The sequence below is a fragment of the Pogona vitticeps genome, chromosome 2 (genome assembly GCF_051106095.1).
Source record: "Pogona vitticeps strain Pit_001003342236 chromosome 2, PviZW2.1, whole genome shotgun sequence".
Classification (NCBI taxonomy): Eukaryota; Metazoa; Chordata; class Lepidosauria; order Squamata; family Agamidae; genus Pogona; species Pogona vitticeps.
The window spans coordinates 114,700,964-114,727,268 of NC_135784.1; the positions used below are offsets into that span (position 1 = coordinate 114,700,964).

A 26,305-nucleotide genomic window follows, 5' to 3' on the forward strand; every position below is an offset into this window, starting at 1 on the left:
TCCCTGAGGTGCTGACCACCTAGCAGCCGAGCAGAGAGATTCATCATCCCGCCTCCTCACCAGAGTGGTCAGCAGCACAGGGAGGCAGGGAAGCGCTGGCTGGGCTACTTCCCCAATTGGTGTGATGTTACCGATGATGGACACACGCACCATGTGAAGTCCAGGGAGCAGACCAGGCTGTTTCTGGGAGGAGGGAAAAGACCATTGCAGCCTCTATGGTGCCACACTTCATATTTGTATCCCCAGGGATATAAATGCGAAGCTCCCATGTCTAGTTACATCTAATACAGCAACACATCTGGGCCTTTAACAAGTCTTTCTAAAAGTGGCATTCTTGTTTGAAAATAAAACGTTCTGTACAAATGTTCAGTTTCCAAAATCATCCACTAACCTAAACACCAAGCCTTGTGTTTCAGTGAGCCATTAAATCTTAAACAATTACATTTATTTACATTTCACAGTCATAAATCAATTTGCATTTTTTTCCAGTGCATCCACCCTCTCTCATAGGGCCCTTTGAAGCTCCTGATAAATATTCAACATTTAAACAGGGATGTGTGAGAACGTAGCAAACTAGCTAAATCCCCAAGCATCTTTAGTCTGGCACTTGACTCAAAAAAAGGGCTTTGAGGCATATCCTGATGTACTGTGTCATTCAGAAAAGATATAACAAACAAGTTAAGTTGAATTTGGGAATACTTTTGATCCAACCTCAGAGAATTATTCAAATAATATAATTTTTTTCTAAAGTCCGTTTTCTGTCATTTGCTTTTTTATTCTCATATATTCTCAGAGGTAACAGAAGAAACAGTAGTAATGCCAGTGGGGAGAGGCAATTTCTGAGGCCTAAACATTTATCTAGGCTCAGCAATGCCTAGCATTTGCCCATACATCAAAAAGTCACATTTTGTGTTCCAATGCATTAGCTCAATGCACAACTAAGCACAAACCATATGTTAATGATATATTTTTAAAAATGCCATAAACCAAAATCTCAGTATGAAACTGCAATAATAGTATTTAAAAAACTCATAATTGATTTTTGGGAAGTATTTTGGATTTTCAATCTTTTTATGAAGAAATGAGCACACAGGGGTTACATTAAGCTGTGATAAGAATTGGGTGTCTTTAGAGTTCCACAGTACAGCTTCCCTACAAAGGAGGAGAAAAAAAAATGAACTTGTTCGTAACATTGTAGGTCCCTGGTCTGGAGCAATCAATCTTTAAAAGACTGCAGACTTCCATACCTTACCATTTATGGCAACAGAAATCTCGTTAACAGGGCAGCTAAACTAAAAGTCCCAGCTCAGGAATCAGCACAAGAGAGTTCCACAAGAAGGGGTCTTTACACAGCTGTGGATTTGCTACCTGGTTGCTTGACTGGAACAGGTTCTTATTCATCAGGATCTGTCGAAAAATTCATGAACCCAAGACCTTCTGCGCTAAGATCTTACCAGATCCACAGAAGTTGTAAGTATTCCTTCAGAAAAGTTTCTTTTCTTGTTAGCAGTTGATTGCAGCACTGTACTTCTCCTTTTATTTACACCAATGAAGTAAGATTCCTTGCCCCATCTTTCCCTCCGGAGGCAGAAACATGACGGGTTTAAGAAGTGCAGTTGACCTTTCTGTGAGGCGATGGTCAAGAGGTCACTGCAAGAAAATGACTCCACTATGTCTCTCCTAAGGTGTTTGGGGTGATAAATTATTCAGTTCATTTGTTCTGGTTACTTTTTCTTATAAGAAAATACAGTATATAGGAACCAGAACAAATGAACTGAATAATTGATTGCCCAGAATGCCTTATGAACTACACAGCTTGTCTAATGCTTCAGCATCTACGTTTCTTAAAAGCACGATATACTGTACTTGTGAACAGTCCTCATAAATGTTTACTCAAAGGTCATATATGGACTTATAAATAAATAAAATAAAACAAATACGTAGAGCAAAAGAGAAGATTTTAGAACCCATGAGGTACAATCGCCACAGCAAGACAGTTTAAAATATGTGGTAGAATATTTTTTTAAAGTTAATTTATTGTGCTTTGAATTCAACTTTTTTTAACGTGAACCACTTCAAGTCCCCTTACTGGGAGAAAGTCGGACTATAGATAAGACAAAGAAATAAAAATAAATAAACTACAACATCCTCTGGAGTGACTGAGAGTTGCATTAGTTATTGTCCTGTACTTAGTTTTCTCTCCTCCTAATACTTTGCTGCTCTCTAAGTTTCTGAAGGCTAAAACAGATTTATAGCAACATTCTGCTTCGTGCTGAAAACAGGGCTGCAGAAGTCATTGTAGAGGGAATTTATTTATAGAAGACCTGTTGGGCACTGCGCTCTGTCCTCTCTCTGACACAACATTGAATTCTAGGGCAGCAACAGGAAAAGAAAGCAGCCCAAGCAGCTCCCTGCCAATTCCTCAAATGATGTTTGTAAGAAATTCATTTCTGTCTCTCCATGTTTTGATTGTAGGTCATTCGTGACCATAGCTGTTCACACATGACTTGGCTTCAAAAAGGGAAAAGCTGTTGAGAGCCTATGAGGCTGTCTTGGGAGGGGAAATGAAGTACTTTTAGTCTCTGCTCCAGAACAAGAAGCTTCATCATAAAGTGATCCCACTTTCTCATCATAGGCAATAGGTTCCTGGAAGGCCCTCAACAGACCTCTGGACCTCTCTGAAAGCTTACAAATGCTGTACTGTTGAGTCAGGTGTCATCACACTAAGGTAATGATGAGCAAATTGACCCTGCCATTATTCATTATTTTTCTTTTTGGAGTCACAAAAGCTGATATGCTTGAAAAAAAATCTGTTACTAAGACCTTTAAAAGTAAATTTCAATTTTTGTGCATATACACCACATGAATACATAACAGAGGCATGGGCAATATATTCTTTTCAGCCCGCTACACTGCAGTTTACTGCAGTTTAATGCATTACAACACATTCTTCATTGACTGTCTGTTATCACATGTACGTTGGTCTTAGTAGTAGATCAGTACCTTGACACGGAGAGGACCCCAGACACAGTATCCACTTCATAAGCTAAAGTGCCCGCCCTGGAAAAACAGTTGGCATGTTTCTGATGTGGTGAAGGAGACACATGCACAAAGATAGTAGGGCAGAATGTTTAGTCATCAAGAAAGTGCATGTGTAGAAATTAAACAAACTTATTAATTTTTGAATTACATGGAAAGTTAATAGAACAAAGTCAGGGCTTGTTATGCATTTGAACACTACATCAGACTGAGGAACCAATTAAAGTTGAGGTTTCAGCACTATTACTACACAAAATGTACACAAACAATTAATTCCCAGTCACATAATTTAGTAAAGCCAAAAGAAAGGTTTTCGGTATAAAATTATTTGATGAAGCTCTGAAGATTTTCATTTCGCATTTCTATAGCTGAGTATTGTGTCTAAAACAGAACTGAAATTATCGCACTCTACCTTTTATTGTCCTCAGTTTTAACAGACATAATTCCTTCATGGATGTTTCCAAATTTCTCATGGTATTTATACAGTCAAACATTAATCTTGGAAGTGAATGTTTATTTGCACTCTATGCTAGCATTTAGAGTTCAGCAAATCATCAGTCATTCTCCAGATGCTACCAAAATGATCACCTGCGGCCTCCCATTCAACATGTGCCAAAGCTGCCTTGCTGACAAGGGTATTCTGGGAAATGGAGTCCTCCAAAAGTAATCTCCCCAAGCTTCAAGAATTGATTAAAATGTATTTTCCCCACAAATACTATACTTTACAAACTTGGTGAGTTCCTGCACCAAATCTATAAGCCCATGACCAATCTAGTCCTTAAATTTGTTGTTTGCCATATGGCTTGAATAAATGCTAACATAATGTGAAATTGGAAGGGGCATCGAAGTCATGATATATTCCATAATCATTGTTATGGTTTCAGAAAATTCTCATGGTTGCTTTGAACTGCAAATACTGTATGTTCACTCAAACTTACATGTAGGTTTCACCTCATGGCCATGTCAAGATTTTAAATTTTGTGTTTATAAAGTGTTAAAAATGATTAAAGGAGGCATAAAAAGTTTGCTATGAAAATGAAAGTATATTTAAAGTATGGCATGGGAAATAATGTACTTTAGTTATAGCTGTTTTCAAAACAATGGGCTGTTCTCCAACAAGCCTGAGAACAAGGTCAATATTATGATAACACTGCTTTTAAAAATGTCATCCATGTCTGTCAGTTTGGTGTAGAAGTAAACTAAAGATTGATTGATGTAACGAGTGGAATGGTTTTTGATGAAAATATGAAATTGTTGTTAGCCCATCTAACAGTACACCCTACTTGTGATCATAATAGATCAAGTTTGTAATGGTCTAATCTCCTAAAATCTTAATGTAAAGACCTTGTTAATTTAAGGCAGTGGTTCCCAGCCTTGGATCTCCAGATTTTCTTGGACTACAACTCCCAGAACTCCTGATCAGCAAAGCTAGTGGAGAAGGCTTCTAGGAGTTTTAATTCAAGAATATCTGGGAACCTGAGGTTGGGAACTACAGGTCTAAGGGCTTGGAATTACAGATTATTAAATTTCTAGAAGCATGCAAAATCAATAGTCAAAATAAGCATGAAAACCATAGTAATATATTACTATAATAATTACTGTACTATGGTAATATAGTAATAGTGGCTAGCCATTTGAAATTAGAGACCCCTAGAGTCACAAAAATTGCAGGTACAATAGAATTTTCCATTGATTGATTGATTGATTGATTGATTGATTGATTGATTGATTGATTGATTGATTGATTGATTGATTGATTGATTGCTGAACTTCCAGGATCTTAGACTACACAAACCGTGCAGATAAGGTTTATTTACAGATAGGAAGGGAGTGAAAACAAAGGGTTATAAATGTGTGGAAACTGGACACACAAACAGGGCATTCAATTCATCATAACAAGAAGACTCCACACTGTGCTACACACACAGGAGATCAACAACTATCATGTAGCAGAGCAACTGGACACAGAGACAATTCACAAACATCATGGATTTTCCTCCATAGATTTTAAACTGGCAGATGGAACAACATTTATAAAATGTACTATTTTTTGTTACATTAGATATACAGCATTTCTTTTTAAAAAACTTCGGGTTTTTTTCATACTTTCTAAATAAGGCCAAAGATTAATTAGAGTTAAAATGCTTTTTACTTTATACAATTTTATTCTTTATTCTCATTTTAAGACATATTCTCTGTCTTTTCTTTTTACATTTGCCTCTTAGGCTGAGTTCATTTATTTTTACATGATTTAATTTCTGCCTGCAAGTTTTGTATTTGAATGTCTGCAACTTTTAATAGTTGTAAGATTTTTTGGATTTCTATTTAAGAAATTCAACTGCACTTGTGCCTGCAGTTTTCTTTATTGCTGTAAGACTGTAGCATTTTACAACAACTTCAAAGTATTTTTGTGCTTATGTAACATAGAAGCAATCTAGATAAGCAAAGCTTGTAGAATTAGATACGTTTATGTTGCCTAGAATTACTACAACGACTAAAAGACTTATACTTTGATAGCATGATGAATTTTGGTTTGGTTTCATCTTGGAATTAACTCTTTACTGAGATAAATGCCAGCTGTAATAAACACAGGCTTCTGATGTTTCCCAGGAAGGCTATACAGTTCTGTAGGACTCCTAGGGAGGGTCAAGCATCAGTTATCTGATCCGACAACCATGTGCACATGAGGTGTTGAGCAAATAAATAAATAAAAAAGTACAGTGCCTGCTCACATGGATAAAATGATTCTCTGAAGTGAACTCAGATGAGCAGATTCTAACATTTTACAAGGAGAAGAAAAGATACAGAAAAACTTTCAAAGCCAGAAAGATGTAGTGCAGACCTGGGCAAAGTGTGGCCCGTGAGCCACTCCTGTCCCGCCTGCTGGACATCAAAACCATTTATAACTTTTTGTCTAAAGTTGATCAGCTGCTTATCTTTAACATACTGCAAAAAAAAACTCTTTAGTATTTCTGAAGATTAACAAGTTTAAAATAAAAACAATCATAACATCACTGTTTCATTATATTTTTTAAGTAAAGTTGGTTTGGCCCCTGAACACAGTTCGGATTTTTCATGTGGCCCCCCTAAAGAAATGAATTGCCCACCCGTGATGTAGTGTATATATGGGACACAGGCTGCTAGTAGCACAAGGGCTGTAGAACAAACTTTTCAACCCAGCCTTGCTAAGAACGTTCCCAGTACTATTAAAATCACTTCTGCAGAAACATTTTAGAGAACTCTTCTGTTATTCTTCCTTTCTATATAAGATGTAGAATTGAGGATTTCCTCATTCTATTTAAACTTCCGTATATTTCCTTCTCCTCCACAGCTCCAACAAGACAACAGCTGCATCTCAATGTTACTCTCAAGGACTTTGGCTTGCATCATCACAAGAATGTCCATCACTGTTCAAATCCCCAGTAATCAGGTACAGCAGTTGATGTCAGTTCAGGATGAAAGTTGCTTTCTTTGAAACCTCATTTTTTTAGGGGAAGAACTTTTGAAAGCTCAGTGTTTTATTGGTTCTTCCATGACTGGATCTGTTCAGAATATTAGCTTGCAATAAACACTGTAGGCTCTAGAAAGAAACTAACCCAGTTTCTTAAAGAATAGGAAATTCCTTTTACATGCCTGAATATATTTAGTGTTAGTAGAACACTCACATTTGTCAGCCACTGTGCACCTAATACTTCTAGGCTGGAGGAAAAAGAGGTGGGCTAGCACTTATCCCTGCCAACAGTAAAACTCGTGTGAATTCTGGAGATGCCAAGGAAGTACATTTTAATCCACAAAACTCATGTTGGAAAAAAAATGGTTAATCTTTTAAGGACACTCATATTTTTGTAGGTATAGTATTACAGAAGTGCAATTTCATTATTTTTAGAAATGTATCTGTTGTGTCTTGAGATCAACTCCACTGTTGTCCTTTCCACGTTTTAGTAGGAGCCTTAGGACAGCAGCTGTAGAGGATAACTTTCCCTCCCCCAATTAGTATAGACACTGGCCAATTAGCCAATAGAGCAGGGAGGATTGGGAACCTCCAAATGAGGGGTGGTTTTTTTTTATACATATGTGTGTGTGTGTGTGTTCCTCAGTCTTTAGTAAATCAAGTGGCATTATTACTCTGTTGTGGCTCTATTGGTGTCGAACCCACTACTTAACAGTATCTGATAATGTTGATTTAGCTCTTCATTCTAATTGAATAGGGTCCCTTATTTTACAAAGTTGCTTAGCTGATCTCATCTCTTTCCCCAATCTGTGCTCTAATAATTAAAACTAGAGATGGGAACAAATATAAAAATGGATAATTTTTTCGACAAAAATAGCTGATTTGTTAAGTATTAGTCGATGCATATTTGTCAAATTTTAAGTCCCAATGAATACAGATCAATGAATATTTTCCCCTTTTTATTCATCCTTCATAATTAAAAAAACCACCATTCTGCCTACCAGCCGCCAATAATCTGATCAGTGGGTCGATAGGCACCCGCCCACCTCCACAGCCTACTCCTACCCCTTCCTCTCTCTACCTTAGCCCTCCCCACCCCAACCAACACCCCTTTACTGTAATTGTTGCCGCTGCTGCTGAGGACTCCATCAGGCCACCACAGCCATGGCGTCTAAAAAGGGAAACTGGCTACCCTTTGCAAAGATGGCAGCTGTGGCTTCATTTAGGGTAGGGAAGCTGCAGCTGCCATCTTTGCAAAGGGCAGCCTGGATTCCCTTAGCCTGCCTTAACGGCAGCAGGGGGTGGCAGTGGGGGGTGGCAGCAGGGGCCAAGGGGGTGTTGTTTTTTAATAACCCCCCACGAACCGATGAATAACTTAGTTATTCATCGCTTCATGGGGGCAACTTCATGTTTCATGAGTCGTCAACTTTTGATGACTCATGAAGTGGGACAACTTGCCAAAATGGTGAGTCATCCCCATCTCTAATCAAACCCCAACTGAGTAGGGATGAAACTACACAAGGTGCCAGGATTGCAATTCAAACCTGGTAAAATGTTTACCCTGCAGCAGCACAGTTTTTGCAAGTCAGTCCTTTATTTCCCTTCCAATGTCCAATCAAAAAACCAAAACAACCTAATTTGCAACATGTGGATGTGAGGAAATCTGTAAACACAAGTTCTTCACTTCTTACGGGCTTATATTATCTATTATGACTAGAAATAGGAATGGATCAGAAAACCGGTAGTTCATGATGGATCATGGTTTGTGGCTAACCACGAAACACCATGAATCAACAAGAAAATAAACTGGTTCATGCCCAGGGGTGCTACCTGCTGCCATAGCCATGAATGCTCTCCTGAGAGGCAGCGACTGGTTCATCAGGTCATTTGGTTTGTGATTCGTTTTGTGCCCATCTCTAATTATGACCTGAAGACAACTTTTCACCTCACTACGCTAAACCCTTATTATAATCAGAGAGGATACAGTATGCCACCTATGAATTTGCAGGAGCTGATTAAAGCAAAACCAAACTAAAGAAATGTGTCATATTCATAAGCTTTTTAAAACTAGAAAGGAAGCCCAACTTCTATGGGGAAGTACTAAAGCCTGTTATGTGAATCAATAAACAATAAGCTGCACAAACAAACATTAAACACCTGTCTCATTTTTTCAAAGCTCATTTGGTAAGATTAGCACCCATATTTCTTAAAAGAGGAGAGAGAGGAGGGAGAGAGAGGCAATTTCTGCACTCCAACCATCCTTTAAACACTAAGGGAGTTCTCCATGCAGCCAGAAACCCCGAAAAATCAGGGTTCACAATCATCTGGAGATGCATCCCAGATCATGGTGGCTCTCCGTTTTCAGAATACAAATGCAAGAGAGGTGATACCTTTATTATATCACTTTTTAAAAAATCAGCCAATTGGCAACATTTTGTGGTTCAAATCCACTTCTTCAGGCCACACAGCAATACTATAGGAAAAAAATATTATAAACGAGGGTCCCAAAATTCATGGCAGAAGTCTGACAGATACATTTCTTCCCCTATGGGGTTTATGTAGTTTGAAACTTCACATCTGGTAAACCTTGGCTGGAATTTTCCAGCCAACTCTTCTAACAAAGAACTGCCATGGCAATTTTCGTATATCTTATCCTAACACCCCACAACAACAACAACAACAACAACAACAACAACAACAACAACAACAACAACAACAACAACAACAACCTCCATTGCCTTTTCAGATTTAGCTTTCAATATATGGAGAGAAGAACTGGCAGGGCCCTTTTATTGGATGTTTGAATGCTGAATGCCATGTTGCTCACTGTCTAGAATGTCTGAATAGAGTCAATGTGCCCAAGGTATCTGATCTGAAATCTGGAAAATCCCTGCAGGGGAAGGTCATTTGGGGCAAGAAATTCTCCTTCTCACAACCAAGTACAAAAGTGGAGTGCCCAAGAGTGTCTCTGCTTGTGTTTTAGTGCACAGCAGTTGTCCACAGTATCTTACCTCAGAAAATACAGCACCGTCTCATCTTGTGCTTGCATAGCAATCTTCACTAGGAATTATGCAATCACTTCCCCTAGCTGGCTGTATTTTGTCTAACTTCCTTCTCACAGCAGGTTCAAATGACACGCTAGTTAATACTTTAGTAGCCTCGGCTGGCAGACTTTCTGCAACAAACACATCCATCTTTGCTATAAATAGATTCCATGTTTTCATGACAAAACCACACAACACAAGCAAAATGGGAGTCTTTGGTGAAGCAACAGGAATTATCACCACTAGAGTTATTTAGTAAATGACCCTCCAGAAGAGATATGGTTTCACAGGAAGGCCTGCGTGCCAGAGAGTGCAATTAATATGCATTGGTATGTCAGGCTTCACCTGAGGAGCTTTGTGACTATGGAGTTGGATTTTCTCTCTCTTCCTGCCACAATGGCAACAGAAAGAGTTTCTCCTTACATTTTAATGGAGGCTTGTTAAGGCACTACTGCATTTATTGGAACCAAAGGGAGCTGCCCTCCAAAGGCATATGGAAAACCATGCATATGGGAAAAATTCACATAATTAAAAAGTTGCATCTGATGCGGCCCTTAGTGCAGCAGGAAAACTGAAGTGAAAACCTGCTGGCAGTTTTCTGCCTTTTAATGGGCTTGATGTAAATACTGAGCCAAATATCTCTTACCCACTCAAACATCATGGGGCCATTTGTCTCTCAGTGGAAAAAGGAGGAGAGGAGGTATACAAAAAGGGAGCCGGTTCTTGGCTGTTTCATCTTTAACAGGAACAGCCCCCACCTCATACACACTCTAACCCATCCTTCAGGTATTTTTGTTTACCTCACTGTGCCTCAAAATGTACATAAATCAATGCACCTCAAATCTTCAGCCCAGCACTGCAGAGGCTCTCATTCCAGCAGTGTTGAGCGAAGCACCTGGAAGTGTAAAAACATCAAGGCCTCATGAAGCAGCCACAGAGTAAGATGTGAACCACCACCAACTGGTATTATTCTTGCTGAGAGGCTTTATGTAGCTAAACACAGACCACTTTTAGTTACCAAAACGGAGAAATGCATGGGGGTCTAAGCCTTTGACTGTTGGTTTCTTTTCGTACACTTGAAGTTGTGAACTAATGTAACCGATATTGCACATCACACAATACAGGATTTATTTTCAGATTTTAGTTGTTAGAAAGTAAGCTTTGATAGGATTTGGAAACTATTTGAATAAATGTATGCTGTATCTCCTGGATGATGATGGGTTTACAATACTATTGAATCATCATAACAGAAAGCTGAATTGTTGCTACTGTTTTTTTCTACAGCAATAAAGGCTACAGAACCTATCCCAATAAGTCATGGTTGGGAAGAAGCTGGTGACAGCACAGAAAAGAGGAGAGACCAGGGCCCTCTTCCTAGGCTTGGGAATGGTGACATGCTCAGTAATTATGTATTTCTTTATTGGGATCACTATTGTGCCAGCATATAAGAGAAGGTAAGTGGTTTTGCTGAACATGCATGCACGAGTGTTTGCTTTTCCTCTGGCATTCAGAACCATCCTGTTGTTTTAAACTATGGTTGGGCAAGTTATGTTTCTCCAGCTATTGCCGGACACTTAAACCTGCACCATCCTACATGGAATATCATTTGTTCTAAGAAATAGACTGGTGAGGAATAATGGGAAATGTAGTCCAATAAACATAGAGAATCACAAGTTGCCCAATAAACATAGAGAATCACATGTTTTTAAAAAATCAGGAGTGCATCCTGGCAAATAAACTTGCCAAGTCCATCTGGCAGTTTAAAGTTTGTGAACTAGGTCTCACTCCAACATTCCCAAACAAGAAGCAAGAGGAGGAGGCGTGACTAAGCATCCACAGCTCCGAGAAAGCTCCATACATTAACATGCTCTCAGAATGAGAATTCCACTGCAATTATTAAACATTTAAAGCAAGATGTTTGTTAACAAACCCCTCATGACAAACCTTCATTCCAAAATATGCTGAATCAATTTTCAGGCAGCAAACTAATTAAAATGGAATTCACTTAAAGAAAAATTACCAAGAGCATTTAATTCTAAAACTGAGAATCAAATGTCTCCTTCTAGTTATGGCTGAGATCTCAAGAATCATGGCAGTGTAGTCCGGTGTTTCCCAATCTAGTGGTTGTGACTCCCAATGGGGTCGCAAAGTATTTTCTGGGGGGGTCACAGGTCAGCTTTATACTGTATATGTTGTAGCACTTGTTAAATAATTTCTTCCTTAAGCTTTTGGAGCAGGATATCAAAGTTTGAGTTTATGAGCATGTATGAGAAACAGGTCCTTTGAGGGAAGAAAGAAGCGTTTAATTTCTGAAAAGGGACTTTGTCCCATCAAAAATGCCTTTTTATACAAACGTGGTAGTGGGGAGCAAATTACTTGGCAAATTATTATAAAAGAGAGTCTAAACTTGAAAAAGGTTGGGAACTACTGATCTAATGACAATGATAAACTTTCTTTCTGGCTATCGTAAGCTAACAGAAAGGATACATCTGGTGGGCTCTGTTTGCTTTGAAAAAGAAAGAAGCCTATTTAAACTGATTTAGCTTAAATATATTAAATATATTTTAAATATATTTAATTTATCAATTTAAAATTAAGTCAGTAGCTGTCACATGTACTTTTCATCTGCTATCTCTTTTTTCAGACATGCATACTTTAAAATATACTTATTGTATCTATTTAAAGTTAAGTCAGAATCTGTCACAATTTGACATCATTTGTTTACAAGAAACCTGGGCCCCAAATGCCCTCCATATCCCCGGTTTTACCTCATATCATGTCCCTGCTTTCAAATCTCAGAAAATGGGTCACCACCGTGCTGGTCTCTGCTGTTTTATTAAATCCTTTTCGCAATTTACTATTACTCCTTTTCCATCTGAATCCTGTTATATCCAACCTTTTATTCTTAAAGGTGGTGAGTTGTCTATACTCTTGATAAATGTTTATATCCCTCCTAGAGGGTTGCAGCTCTAGTCAGTTGGACGGAACTGACGATACTGCTAGACTCTGCACTGGTCTCTTATCCATCCATTTCTATCATAATAGCTGGAGATTTCAACTCTAGATTAGGCCCTAATAATAACGAATTGACCAAATTTCTTAAATGGGAGCTCGAAGAAGTGGCTCCTGCCTGGCTTTGTTCGGATAGAAGATCCAAGGACATTTCCTTTAATGAGAATGCTCGCTCCCTAGCAAATCTTTGCTCTGTTTATAGTCTCCATATTATTAATGGCTCCTCCCAGTATCCCCATGCCGATAATTTTACCTTTTTTTCCTCCCTTGGTGCCAGTGTGGTGGATTATATTTTAGTATCACCCGAGCTTTTAACCAAATGCAGTGATTTTTCCATTGGTGCCCGTGTAGACAGTGATCACCTTCTACTATCAATAAAAATCCTGATTTCCCCCATCCAGGTGCCTAATGGCAGTTCATATTGCTGTCCTAAGCTTTGGCCTAAATGGTCTCCCAGGATTAGTTTCGCCATTGACATCTTTTAGTCCTGACACGATTCTCTTAAAACAAACAATTCAATCCACTACGTCACCATCTCTGGCTGATTCATTTTATCAGCAGATTACCCATTCTTTGGCAGAACTACTTAGCTTTGTAACTGTGGTTAAAAACAAGGCTGTTCATCACACCTGGTTGAATGCCGAGTGTTGGGTCACCAAACATCTTGTTCGTCACTTATTACTTTCATTCCAATCTCATAATACTCCCGAGACCAAGGCCCTTTACTGTTGGGCGAGAAGGATATGGCGCCAGCTCATTGATGTTAAGAGGCACAACTTTGCTCTGCGGAATTGGTCCCAGCTCCTAGAGGCTATTACAACAAAGAATAGCAGACTTTTCTGGTCATTGGTTGCACAATCTTCCAGGAAAGAGCCCTATAAAAGTCCTTTACTTATCTCCCCTCTTGACTGGACATCCTATTACTCTAAAATATTCTCTTTCCAGGATCCAGCTCCAACATTAAGGAATTTTCCCTCTGATCTCCTCCTCTGGCCACCAGTTTCCAGGGATGAGGTAATAAAGCTTATCTACTCCCTGAAACGTGGGAAGTCCCCTGGTTCAGATGGGATTTCCAATGACCTTCTAATTAATAATGCCCAATGGTGGGCTGACCCTCTGGCTAATCTGTTCACCTTAATTGACAAGCATGGGGTTATTCCAGAAGACTGGCTCACCTCCATTTTAGTTCCTATTTTAAAAAAAGGTGACCCCTCTAGTCCGGGTAGTTATAGACCGATAAGCTTGCTCTCAGCAATTGGAAAGCTGTATAGTAAGCATCTTCTAGCTCACCTTGTTACTTGGTCCTCCTCTGTGAACCTTCCAGGATATGAGCAAATTGGCTTCCATTCGGGCTGCTCAATTTAAGGGAAACCTGTATGTGGCTTTTATCGATTTGAAAGCTGCCTCTGACTCTGTCAACAGACTTATTTTGTGGGAAAAGTTAGCCGCATGGGGAATTCCCCCACATCTACTTTTCTTAATTTGTAAATTACATTCTGCCAATTCTTGCCAAGTTCACTATGATTGCTACGGCTCTGTCTCCGAGAAGATCCCAGTTTTTATTTAACCTTTTCTTAGCAGAGCTACGTCCTCAGTTGTCACCAGCTGAAAACTCTGCCCCGTTTTTAAATAAGACGCCAGTACCCCTTTTGTTATATGTGGATGATGCTGTCCTTCTTTCTATATCTAGTTCAGGCTTAAGGCAACTTCTCTTCCTGTTTCAATCATATTGTTCTCGCAATGATCTTGTTATCAATTTGGAGAAAACTAAAATTATGGTTTTCGCAAAATCTTGGAAGCCTCTTCAGTGCAAAATTAATAATCAGTCCATTGAACAAGTTAGAACCTTTAAATACCTAGGTATATCACTTCATTTCCAAGTCAAGTGGTCTACACATAGAGATTCTGTGATAGCCTCTGTCTCACACCTTCTCAGAGCAATAACTAAATTCCATCACAATGCTGGGAATCAGTTCGTTCCAGCAGCCATTCATATTTTCCAGGCTAAACTGATTAATCATCTGCTCTATGGTGTCCCAATCTGGATCAGTGCCATGAACAATAAAGTTGATCTATTGGCTGCTTCCTTCTATAGACAGATTCTAGGGATCCCCAACTTAATTAAACTATCTACTATAACCCTAGAGCTAGGCCTGCATCTCCCCTCAACGATGGTGTGGGCACTCACTTTTAAATTCTTGCTGCGTCTCTTCTTTAAAATAGACCCGGATTCTCTCCTTGTTCACCTCCTTAAAGACCCTTACCAATCCGCATGGTTTACACAATGTGAAACCAAACTCGTGTCCATTGGCATATCTTCAAATTCTCTTCTTAACAGTAATTTTAATCAAGCACTTTTCCTTATTAAGGAGAGACTATGGGAGTCTGAGTATCTCCAATTAGTTTCCAATGTGAATCAGACATGTTCCCTAATCCATTTCGGTATTTTTCCCTCCTTTGGTTCTGGACATGCTTATTTCCAGTCCTTGGTGAACCCTCTATCAGGAGGGCCTTTATGATAGCCCGGCTGAACATTTTCCCTTCTGAGGTTCTTAAGGGACGATATGCTTGGGTACCTTTTGAGCAAAGAATCTGCAACGTCTGTGGTTTAGAGTCTGACTCAGTCATACACATTCTCTGTTTCTGTCCTGAGTTCAAAGATATTCATGCTTGCATCTTAGGCCCAATCATTTCAGACTTTTCCGGCCCTCCCCAGCTTCTCACAGGTTTCCTCCTTTGTGACTACTCACAAGAAACGACGGCCTTAGTAGCCGAGTTTCTTGCAAAGGTTCTTTTCTCCCAGGTCTCTAAAAATTAACCAGACTATCCCAAGTTTCCCCTGTCATGTTTTTTGTTACATTTTTAGCCATGTAACTATCATGCCTATCTCTATTTATTATTTTTATTAACTTTTTTATCTATGTGTTTTAATTTTCCTATGCCAATAAAAGGTTATTGAATTTGAATCTGTCATTTCATGGACTATTCATCTCCAGGTTGTTTTCCTCCCAAACATTAGCACTATTTGCATTAATTCCACAAGAAAATATCTCATCATGATTTGCCATAGCACCTAGCTGTGAAAAAAAAAGAAATATGCTGACACAATAAGGAGCTTTAACAACAAGAACCAGACTTTAGGAAAAAGCAAATGAAAAAAATGAAAAGCAGAGGTTGATGTTCATTCAGGCAAATGAACTTGTCACAGATCAAGGATTAATTAAAATTGCAGATATACTAGATTATCCCAACTCTGCCAAGAGCGCTATTCATAAAAGGGTTGTGCAAAACAGGGAAAACAAATATGGATATGTAATAAACACTCTCTTCCGACACCAAAACTGATGCTTTGTGATAAGGTTTTGGATTATGATCTATGTTTTAAATAATAACTGCATCAATTCCCTTCTGTTTCCAAAGGAAGAGTGTTCCTCACCACCCCTTAATGTGTTTTCAAGTAGAAGAACTTCCAAACGCCTCGATTTAATGAGCTCCAGTAAAGAGATTAATACATCAACACTACATAGTTATTATAGCTGTTTGATTTCTCTTTAAATGCCATGACTCCTTCCTATTGCATCCCAGGATTTTTAGGTTGGTGAAGCTATTAGAACTTTCTGCAAAAGAACCTTCATTCTGTAGGATGAAGGCATGGTGGTTAATGTAATATCAGTCCTCTTTTAACTGTGTAGTATAGATATGTTTAAAAAAACTAGGTAGGTTTCCAAGCTTCTTAAACCACTGAACATGGATGACATTTTAAAGTCTTGGTCACCCTAGCAAAAAGGCTGCTTTCTCTTCATCTATCTGATTACTCTCTCAAATTACACTCAAACCCTGAGAATCCTTAAGAAATCTCATGGCAGCTGTATCCTTGCTCAGCATTATGTGGATATGGTCTATGTAGGACATGAGGACTTCGTGGACATCATGAAATGTGTCTCTGGAGGCCCTATTCCAAGCATGGGTCACCAGACTAACACTTCTTTGCACAGTCTTGTCTTATCTGTACCTGAATCATGATAGTGTATGGAATTTTATTGTGACGTGGCTGGCCACTCTAATGTCACTGCCAACTCGGGCCTCTCAGAATGCCTACCACATCACTACTTCACACTCGCTGCCACCAATTGTAATTACTATAGAAGAAGGACAAAGGTTTCCTTCAAAACAAAACAGGTTTATTGATAACAAAATAAAAGATGCAAATCACAAGTAGCTAATCACGATGTCAATCACTGTTTCTTATTTAATCAATCACAGACTTTCTCTCACTGAATACGTAGGCACACAGGCCTCTAGACAAGCTCTTTCTCTCTCACACTCCAGATCTCATCTCCCACACTCCCTTCACACCCATTTTTCTTCCAGCTCCTCCCTCCTCAGCCCCACCCTCCGTCATCCCATTGGCTGATGATTCACTGCCCAGCTGTGACGGACAGGTGAGGTCAGGGCTGCCTGTTACAATGCTTTTTTGCCCTCAGTTGAAGTGAAAAGAGTGAAGGAATACTGTATAGTTTCTAATAGATTTGTCACAAAGACTACTAATTTGTGCTAGTACTGTAATTTGAATTTGTATTCAGTTTTCAATAATCCTCATTATAGACACTGGCCAAAAACCTGTTGCTTAGTACAGTAAATCACACTAGAGGAAGCCCACTGAATAAATGGGGATTTGGTAATCCAGCTCCTCTGTGAGTTCCATTAATTCAAATGCTCACACCGGGGGGGGGTAGGGAGTCCCCCGAGGAGGCGTGCCTTTGCCAAGCTCCCGGAGGCCACGCGAGACTACAAGGCTGCCCTGAGAGCAGCTGAGGGGCGTGGGAACAAGTGGGGTGTATTTAAAGGGGAGCATCCCTGTTGTCGCCCTCTTTTGTGTGGTTGAGCATAGTCACTTCATTTATAAGAAGTAATAGTTGAAAATGCTTACCAAATTTCTGTGTCATTTCTGCTTGCCACATTAAATGCTTAAAAAATTATCATAAATGAATGGCTTCAGTGAATGTTTAAAAATTATTAGACTGAAACCACTAAAAAATCCGTGGAAAGTAATAATTGGTGGGGGGGGGAATATTTTCTTTAATTTATTTCTGCAGTATCTGGACCAATGAAAGTATATGCAAACTGATGAAAGCCAGTATCAAGGAGCCTGTCCATTGCCTCTACAATGAAGGTTCTGGTGATGAGAATATTTTTCGTTATCCTTGCTTGGAAGTCGAGGTCAATTTGACACTGCTGGGGCAAGTGGTAAAGCTCTATCACACAGAGGACACCGTGGACAGAAACCCCCAGGTTTGAGTGACATTCATCAGTTATTTTTAATCAATTTCTTTCTTAACTATGCAATAATAATAAAAAAGAACCAATCCAATAAACCATATGCTTTTTGATATGGACAGAAATAAAATATTTATACAGCTGAGGGCGCACTGATGGAAGAGACACAAATAGAAATCAGGAAGTTCAAAAAGAAATCTGGCTCTGGCAGATGATTCTAACCTTGGACCAAGTAAATCTAGATGCAAGATAAAATATAAATAACTCTGAGCAACTCGCCTGCCATTTCTGTATTATCCCCCTGGGTCCAGAAGTATCATTCAAGGCAAAGGTGGCAGTTTTTGGGTAACATGCATCTCTCTTGGAGACTGGATGCTTCCAGATGATCAGCTTTGAGCACTACCAATCAAAAGACATTGTGCCTTTCCTTCATGGAATGTCAATGGTAACAAGAAAGAAAGAAAGAAAGAAAGAAAGAAAGAAAGAAAGAAAGAAAGAAAGAAAGAAAGAAAGAAAGAAAGAAAGAAAGAAAGAAAGAAAGAAAGAAAGAAAGACAGACAGACAGACAGACAGACAGACAGACAGACAGACAGACAGACAGACAGACAGACAGACAGACACTGTCAGAAAACAGAGGAGGGTTACAAATGTAGTAACAGAATCACAGAATTGTGGAATAGGAGAAATGTACAATGGCACAAGCTGTAACATACCACAAGGATTGAATCTAATGGAAGGCAACGTGATGTGAACCTTTTTTAAAATTCAAAGAAGCAGGCTCATCTGGAAGCACCCACAGGAAGCATACAAATGTGTTGTTTGCTTGCCTGGTGTGGTTCTGATGGCAAAAATAAAGGCCAACATACTATCTCAGAGCCTTTTAAAAATTACATAGGTTGCCTGCATTCTTCTGCTCATATTGCCTCTCTCAGACTCAAATGTACTGGCCCCTTTTAGAAATTCTACTTTACTAAATACATTTGCTTAAAACAATGCAATCTGTACCCCTTCCCTGAGGTGTTTTTTTTTTAAAAAAAGTTATGCCATACATTTTAAAAGATATTTTACAATTTTAAACATTATTTTCTAAACTACATGGTTTTTCAGGTGCACACTTGTTTAAAATATCTTCTGTACATTTATACCTGAAGTAATGGTTCAATTTCCTGTTCTTAAAATGCAGGTGATGTTGGCAGGGTGCTTTTGAAATTATTACTGTGAATCAGTAAAAGACATAATACATTACTGAATGCCCCAAATCCCCAATTTAAGCTATTATCCTAATGACAGAATCACTGGGAAACCAGGGGGTTGTCCATGTGAGAAGAATAACTGAAAAAACAAAAGGAATTTGCTCATTAATATGATACACCTAACACCACTGCAGAATGAAATCAAACTCCTTCAATCTCATAGCAGCAGCTACCAGTGGCAGCCCAGAAACCTTTTCCCAAAGAGTGAATCACTTATTATGTGGGATTTACTTCTTTGGTATAACCATTTGCATTGTTTTCAGCTTCATTTGTTATTCATTTCAGCATCTTGCAGTAATTCACAGTCTAGTAGGAAATCATTCTCTTTACACTGCAGATATGAATTCCCTAAATAAACTAGAAGAAGAAGAAGCAAATTTTTCCTAAGGGGAGGTTTAACAATTGTTTCGAGGCCATGAATAGTTGCTTAAATAATATCTTCTGACTCAGGCATGTAAGGATGAAAAGGAAGAAAAATTACTGCATAAGTACTCATTCAAGATAGACTTACTAATTTTTAATTGGCGTTTTGCAGTTCTCCATCAGGTTTTACTTTTCAACAAAACATTATTAACACATGCTGGAGAGAGGTTACTTTCATATAAATCAAACAGAATGTTGCAGTGAGTCTATGTGGAAATGAGATCCTGAGGGAAAAACTAGAAGCATTCCTACATGATGCTTCAAATTATCTGTAATCAGATATAATCAATAAATTGTAACCTGTTTATTAGAGGCAGCCGTATTTCAGATAAATACGCAAACTTTAAACATCTTTCCTTTCCATCCTTAAAGCTCTATTCCAATATTGTTACTTAACCTTTTTTTTCTAAGTTTTGAAATGATTCTCAAAGCATTTGACACACATATTTTTAAAATAGTCCTTGCAGCTATCATGAAATATAGGCCTTTGTTACAACTCTCAAAAGAACATTAGTTTGACCTTCCTAACACTTCATATTAAGCCAAAAATCAATAGGTAGCTTAAAATGCAAACGGTGATAGTGTATTTAAGAATTCTCACATAGCGTACATGTCAAAATGCTACTGCTGAACATCGGAGCAATGCAAAAGAAAACAACCATCCAGGATTTGATCCTGGGTCAACTCGATGCATTTAACAAAGAGTTGGCTGGATAAAAATGTAGGAAGGGGAATAATTTTTTTGCAGCTTTTCCCACCTAAGTTCCCTGTGCAACAACAGGCAAGGCCGGGGGGGGGGGGGGCAGTGAAAAGAAGTTTGGTAGTCTGTTACATCTACCTCATTAGGGCATTCCACAGTTTACTGGGTTTGATTTTTAGTGTTCGCAGGTGGGTGCCTTGAAGAGAAAGAACTGGGAGTTGTTATCTAGAGGTTTTTTTGCTTCAGGCCCAACCAGTAGCAGACCTATATTTTGGGGGCCCTAAAGTGTGAAATGTTATAGGTGTCCCTTCAGAACCAGCAACAAAGTCTGGGTAACAACTGCTATCTTCTTCAAGGGGGTTGTTCCACAACAGACCACAATTTTTAAAAAAACATGGGGACTAAAGTCACTTCTGGGGACCCTCCAGGATTAGGGGTCCTGAAGCTTAAGATTCATTGGTTTCGTAGTAGAATATGGCCCTGATCCCAATGGCACCTCTTTTCCATCTCCCTCCAAGGAAACTGATGAGTTTCTAAACCAGCAGCTGCTATTAGTAATACACTGGGATGATGGCAAACAAATTGAAGCATAATCCAAAAATAATCAAGGTGCACTTATGTAGCAATGTGAATCTCACCGCCCCTCATTCCATTTAAGCTTGGCTTTCATTTCAATTCATGCTGCTTGAAACATCCAAGCCCAAACTGGACCCCAACATTCCAGCCCCTGCACTTCTTTTCTCAAGTGCGTGGAAAAGGAAATCCTGCAAATATTTGCCTTTATCCTAAACAGAATTGGGCACAAACCAGAAAAATGGCAACTCATGGTTTGTGGCTACCCATGAACTGTGAACTTTCCGAAGTTCTTTTTTTTTTTAAATGAACAAACTGGTTCATTTTTTACAAAATGTTTGTGACTGAGGAAGGGAAAACTAACAGCCCCACCCCCTGCCACCCCCCTGTCTCCTTCCCACTGCCCCCACTGCCTCCTTACCTGGTCCTGCCACTTCCTGGTCCATTGTTCTTCTGGCTCCAAATGGGCAATCCAGCACCACCTGGCTGCACAGTTTACAGGTAATGTTGGCCCCAGATGATCTCCCTGATCAACTTGGACTTTGACACATGTATAGAAATAGTCGGCTCAGCTCACAGAAGCCACTCCACTGTCTCTGCACATGCCCATACCTGTCAGGCGGATGCATGCACAGACATTAATCCCTGCCCTGGAAGGGAAGCTGAGATGCTGTTTCTGAAGATGATGGTGGCAGAGGAGGAGAAAGAGAAGGAGGTGGTAGCACAAGGTAGAATGGCAACAGAGGCAGTGGGAAGGGGCTGGGGGGCAGGGTGTGGGGGTGGAGGAGAAAATGAACCAGGAAGATTGTGAAATTGCTTAAAAAGTTAGTTGGTTAAGTTTGTTTTGATTCCTCAGTTTTGAGGAACCCAAACTTACCTGAATCAATGAACCAGCGATTTTTGATGAACTTCCTGGCTCTTTTTTTTATTTTTGTCAATCTCTAATCCCAAAGCTAGCTAATACCACTGATGATCTTACATGGATGGGTATATGTGTGGGGATGATGGTGGATGACTAAAAATATAGCAAGAAAATATGGGTGGAGAAGGAAGCTTAAAGCCCTGCTAGGAATTTGCAAGGGTCAATTGCTCTATTTTACCTGGAGTCTTCTTCTACGGTTCTTTGTTCACACCCTCCTTGCATGGCTCCACTTATAGGTTGTGTCTGCAAGAATCAGTTTTTATCTACAGCCCATATTCTATCCTCACAGCATTTTTCCTTCTGTTCTCATAAGAACTAATCATTCCATTGCATTGTCTGAGAGCAATGAAAAAAGTTCCTTAGATGTATCCCTGGATAGGCTTGGAAGGATTGATTCTGAGTTTATTTTTTCCCCAGAATAACTCACTCAAATTCCAAGTTAAACCAAGGGAACCATCTATCTCTTGTACAAAGATGATGATATTGTTTCACAGACAAGCTCAGTTGTTCCTAAATTCTTCAGCCATCACATCACCTCCGCGATATCTGAGAAGCTCTCATGTTTCCTCACCCCTCCTTTACCATTAATCAAATTTGCTTTAACCAAAAAGTCTAATTATAATGAAAATGATAAGAGAAATGTAATAAAAACATTTAGAGTAAGAATATGCACAAATAGCTTTTCTTCAGAAATCCTAAATTCTAGTAAAAATACCTATCACAGGAACTTCAGTATTTTTTTTAAAAAAACTCATTCCTTCATGCTACCCTTGGGTTTTCTTCATACTTGGGGGGGCATGTCCCACATTTTGGGAGTGAATGACTTCCTACTGGTTGGAAAACCTCCACAGATCTAGGAGCCACACAGGCCTATCCCTGAATTATGGAAAACCACCGTATGATCTCATTTTAAAAAATAAATAAATAAATAAATAAATAAATAAAAATTAGCACATCTGAAAATTAGGTAAATACAACCTCAGATGAACAACAACACATGATATATCACATTGTGACATGATTTTACAAAAATAAAGCAAAAATGGAGAAGCTATGTGTGAAAAACTAAGTACACCCTTACTGCTTCCATAGGAATTAGGATGCTAAGTAGCAGCTAGGCGCTGCTAAGCAAATGCCTTTGAGTAGTTGATCATCAGCAAGTGTGACTACTTCTATAAAAGGTGAAGTTTTAGCAGTGTGTTGGTCTGGAGCATTCAAGTGTGTGTTAACACAATGTCAAGAAGGAAACACATCAGCAATGATAGTGGAGAAGCAATTGTTGCAGCCCATCAATCTGGGAAGGGTTAGAAGGCCATTTCCAAACAATTTAAAATCCATCATTCTACAGTGAGTAAGATTATTCACAAGTGGAAAACGATCAAGACAATTGCCAATCTTCCCAGAAATGGACATCCAAGTAAATTCACCTCAAAGTCAGACTGAGCAATGCTCAGAGAAATTACAAAAAAACCCCAAAAGTTACATCTCAGTCTCTACAGACCCCAGTTTTCATGTTAAATGTTTATGACAATACATTTAGAAAAAGAGACAAGTATGAACAAGTATGGTTTGTTTGGAAGGGTTGCCAGGAAAAAACCTTATCTCTCTAAAAGGAGCATAGTAGCATAGCTTAGGTTTGCAAAGTTGCATCTGGACAAACCACAAGACCTCTGGAACAATGTCCTTTGGACAGATAAGATCAAAGTAGAGATGTCTGGCCACAATGCACAACACCATGTTTGGTGAAAACCAAACACAGAATATTAGCATAAACATCTCATACCAACAGTGATCATTTAGGTTTGTTTTGCAGCCACAGGACCTGGGCACCTTGCAGTTATTGAGTCAACCATGAACTCCTCTGTATACCAAATATGAGGCCATTTATCTGACAGCTAAAGCTTGGATAAATTTAGGTCATGCAATAGGACAATGATCCCAAGCACACCAGCAAATCTACAACCAAATGGCTAAAAAAGAGGAGAATAGAGCTACTGCAATGGCCCAGTCAAAGTTCAGACCTCAACCCTACTGAAATGCTGTGGTAGGACCTTAAGAGAGCTGTGCATAAACAAATGCCCACAAATCTCAATGAATTGCAGCAACATTGTAAAGAAGAGTGGGCCCAAATTCCTCCACAATGATGTGAGAAACTGATAAAATCATACAAAAGACGATTACTTAAAGTTATTGATGTTAAAATTGATTCTACAAGCTATTGAATCATAAGATGGACTTGGTTTTTCACACATAGATTCTCCATTTTTGGCTTTATTTTTATAAAATAAATCATACTGTCAAAACCGGCCTGTCCACTCATGTTTTGCTGCACCACCAGCCTCCCGCTCTTCCCATTAATCATGGAAATAGCTCTGCTGCCCCCTTGCTCGGCTGGCCACTCCAGCCAGGGGGCAGGAGGACAGATCTCCCTACATGGTTGCTGAGTGGCCAGCTGAGCAGTAGATGGTGGAGCTACTTCCACGACTGGCAGGAAGAGCAGGAGGCTGGCGGGTATAGCAAGCGTGACTGGATGGTTCCGAGAGCTGGACCCAAATTAGGAGCGCGTGAAATGGGGATATTCGTATTTACAAATACAAATATCCCCATCTCTAGTCCTGATACATACAACCATAGAATTCAAAGAGGATGTACCTTCTTTTTCAGTTGTACTTATCAAGAATGCCTTCAATATACTGTTTTTCTGATCAGTCATTATGATAACATGTATTATTTGTTATTTGTTTTTACAGTGCTCATATGTTCCTCCAAATATGGAGAATTACAATGAAGTTCAAAAGCAAGTAGAAGAAATAACAGACAATTTCAGAAAGCACCAGACATTTTCCTGTTACTACGACCCATCAAGAAAAGAAGAGAGTGTCATTTTAAAGAGATTATACCCTCCAGAGGACCTTTTCTTTGCTTTTATCTGGCCAAGTTTGATGTTTCTTGGTGGAGTCTTGATTATCATCATGGTGAAAATAAGTCAGTATTTTTCTGTACTCTCTGCTTCACAATACAGAACAGGTGCCTAGCATTTCCCACTCCAGCTGCCAGTATCTCTTGTATTCACATTTGTATTGAAAGGAGGCTAGCAACAGTTTCTTAAATTTACGCATTGTGGATAAACACAATATAAGAATGCAGGGAAAAGACAGATAAGCTTCACAGAAATGTTTCACAGCTGGGAGTCATCTAAATCGGTCTTTAGACCCATGTTTTTCTTAAATTCCACAAACTTGCAGTGGCACATTTTGTCCACATTTCTGCTGGAGTATTATGCTAGGATCAGAAATGTAAGAGAGCCAGAACTGGCTATATTTTCACATTTACAAATACCAGATCTGTTTATGTTCTTGGGACATCTTGATGATTTATTAAAAAGAGCTGCAATCACTGTTGAAATGATAGGTATATAAAAATGTGCTTGAATCTTTCACTGAACTCTGTAAAGGTTTCCATTTTGAAAATAATTTGGAATGGTTGGGATATTAGTCAAATTACCAGTAAAACAGACCTCATGATAAAAAATATTATCAAGTGTGCAGTTATGATTATATCACTATGATATCCAACAGCAAAAACAGGATCACTGTTCCTGTATGAGTTTCTGACAAAGAACATGAGAGTCCACACACATATACCCCTGCACAGACCTTACATGGGGACATCCTTTTGTTTTTTCTTCAACCACAATAACATTTAAGAAATGATTTTTGTTTTGTGCATTTGTTGTGTGAGGTACAGTCTTTTTCTTAAAATGTGTAACTACTCGGAATGCTGGGGTAAACATGACACTCTGAAGTTCCAGTTATCAGCAACATACATCTGTATATCATTATTGTTGTTACAAGCTATCAAGTAACTTTTCACTTATGGCAATTCAAATAAGGGTTTCAAGGTATAACAGGTCTTCAAAGCTTGATTTCCCATTGCCAGCTCTCATCGGGTTTCCATGGCAGAAGAAAGATTTGAACCCAATTTCCTTAGGTTAAACCTCTATCCACTACACCAGTGGTCCCCAACCTTGGGCCTCCAGATGTTCTTGGACTACAACTCCCAGAAGCCTTCTCCACCACCTCTGCTGGCCAGGATTTCTGGGAGTTGAAGTCCAAGAACATCTGGGGACCCGAGATTGGGGACTACTGCACTACACCACACTGAATTTCATGTCATTATCATTCATAATAAGTGATAACAGTTGTTTGCAAATTCATTCATTGTTTCAGAACAGTTAACTAGCATGCATCATTGCAGTTAGTTTAAGATTGCAATCCTGTCCATAGTCGACTGCAGACCATCAAACTCAGTGGGTTTTGGAAGAAAAAACCATTTATACATCTCCAGGAAGTGGTCCATTGAATAGAGCATGGGATTATGGGATACAATCAACACAGCCATGATTTTTTTAAAAAATGTTTCCATTAACAATGATTTTTGAGGGCTATACTCAATTCCCATCAACAAATATTGACAGATCAAAAGGAGAGGGCAAAAAAGTTACAAATCATCTCTACTTGTCTTTTCTGTATATTGTCTGTAATGGCTTCTTTCTGGGCTTTGTAGCTGCAGCCCCACACATGGGAAGTAAGGAATCATGTAGGCCTTATG

The 26,305-nt window shown here is 39.1% G+C and overlaps 2 protein-coding genes across 5 annotated transcripts in view; one reads left to right on the top strand and one right to left on the bottom strand.

The window, feature by feature from the left end:
- The window catches only part of KCNIP1 (potassium voltage-gated channel interacting protein 1), a 716,798-nt gene that overhangs the window by 609,510 nt on the left and 80,983 nt on the right, over positions 1–26,305 (bottom strand). The gene's annotated exons all lie outside the window — the stretch shown is intronic.
- On the top strand, positions 1,275–25,227 carry KCNMB1 (potassium calcium-activated channel subfamily M regulatory beta subunit 1). Of its 4 annotated transcripts, none has more exons than XM_020780488.3 (6): positions 1,275–1,470; positions 2,636–2,728; positions 6,371–6,469; positions 10,819–10,988; positions 17,643–17,838; positions 24,445–25,227. In XM_020780488.3, the coding sequence occupies exons 4-6, from the start codon at positions 10,852–10,854 to the stop codon at positions 24,727–24,729; spliced, it is 618 nt and encodes a 205-aa protein (XP_020636147.1). In that variant the 5' UTR covers positions 1,275–1,470; positions 2,636–2,728; positions 6,371–6,469; positions 10,819–10,851; the 3' UTR covers positions 24,730–25,227. The 4 variants fall into 4 exon arrangements, with proteins under 4 accessions (XP_020636147.1, XP_078241941.1, XP_020636148.1 ...); XM_078385815.1 differs by having other exon boundaries at positions 1,309–1,470; positions 2,476–2,728; XM_020780489.3 differs by lacking the exon at positions 2,636–2,728 and having other exon boundaries at positions 1,310–1,470.

Bases quoted from the DNA above. Each gene is read 5' to 3' on its own strand.
- KCNMB1 (XM_020780488.3), top strand. From the start codon at position 10,852: ATGGTTGGGAAGAAGCTGGTGACAGCACAGAAAAGAGGAGAGACCAGG. The intron at 10,989-17,642 runs GTAAGTGGTTTT...TTATTTCTGCAG, and splicing joins GTGCCAGCATATAAGAGAAG to TATCTGGACCAATGAAAGTA. The intron at 17,839-24,444 runs GTTTGAGTGACA...TTGTTTTTACAG, and splicing joins CCGTGGACAGAAACCCCCAG to TGCTCATATGTTCCTCCAAA.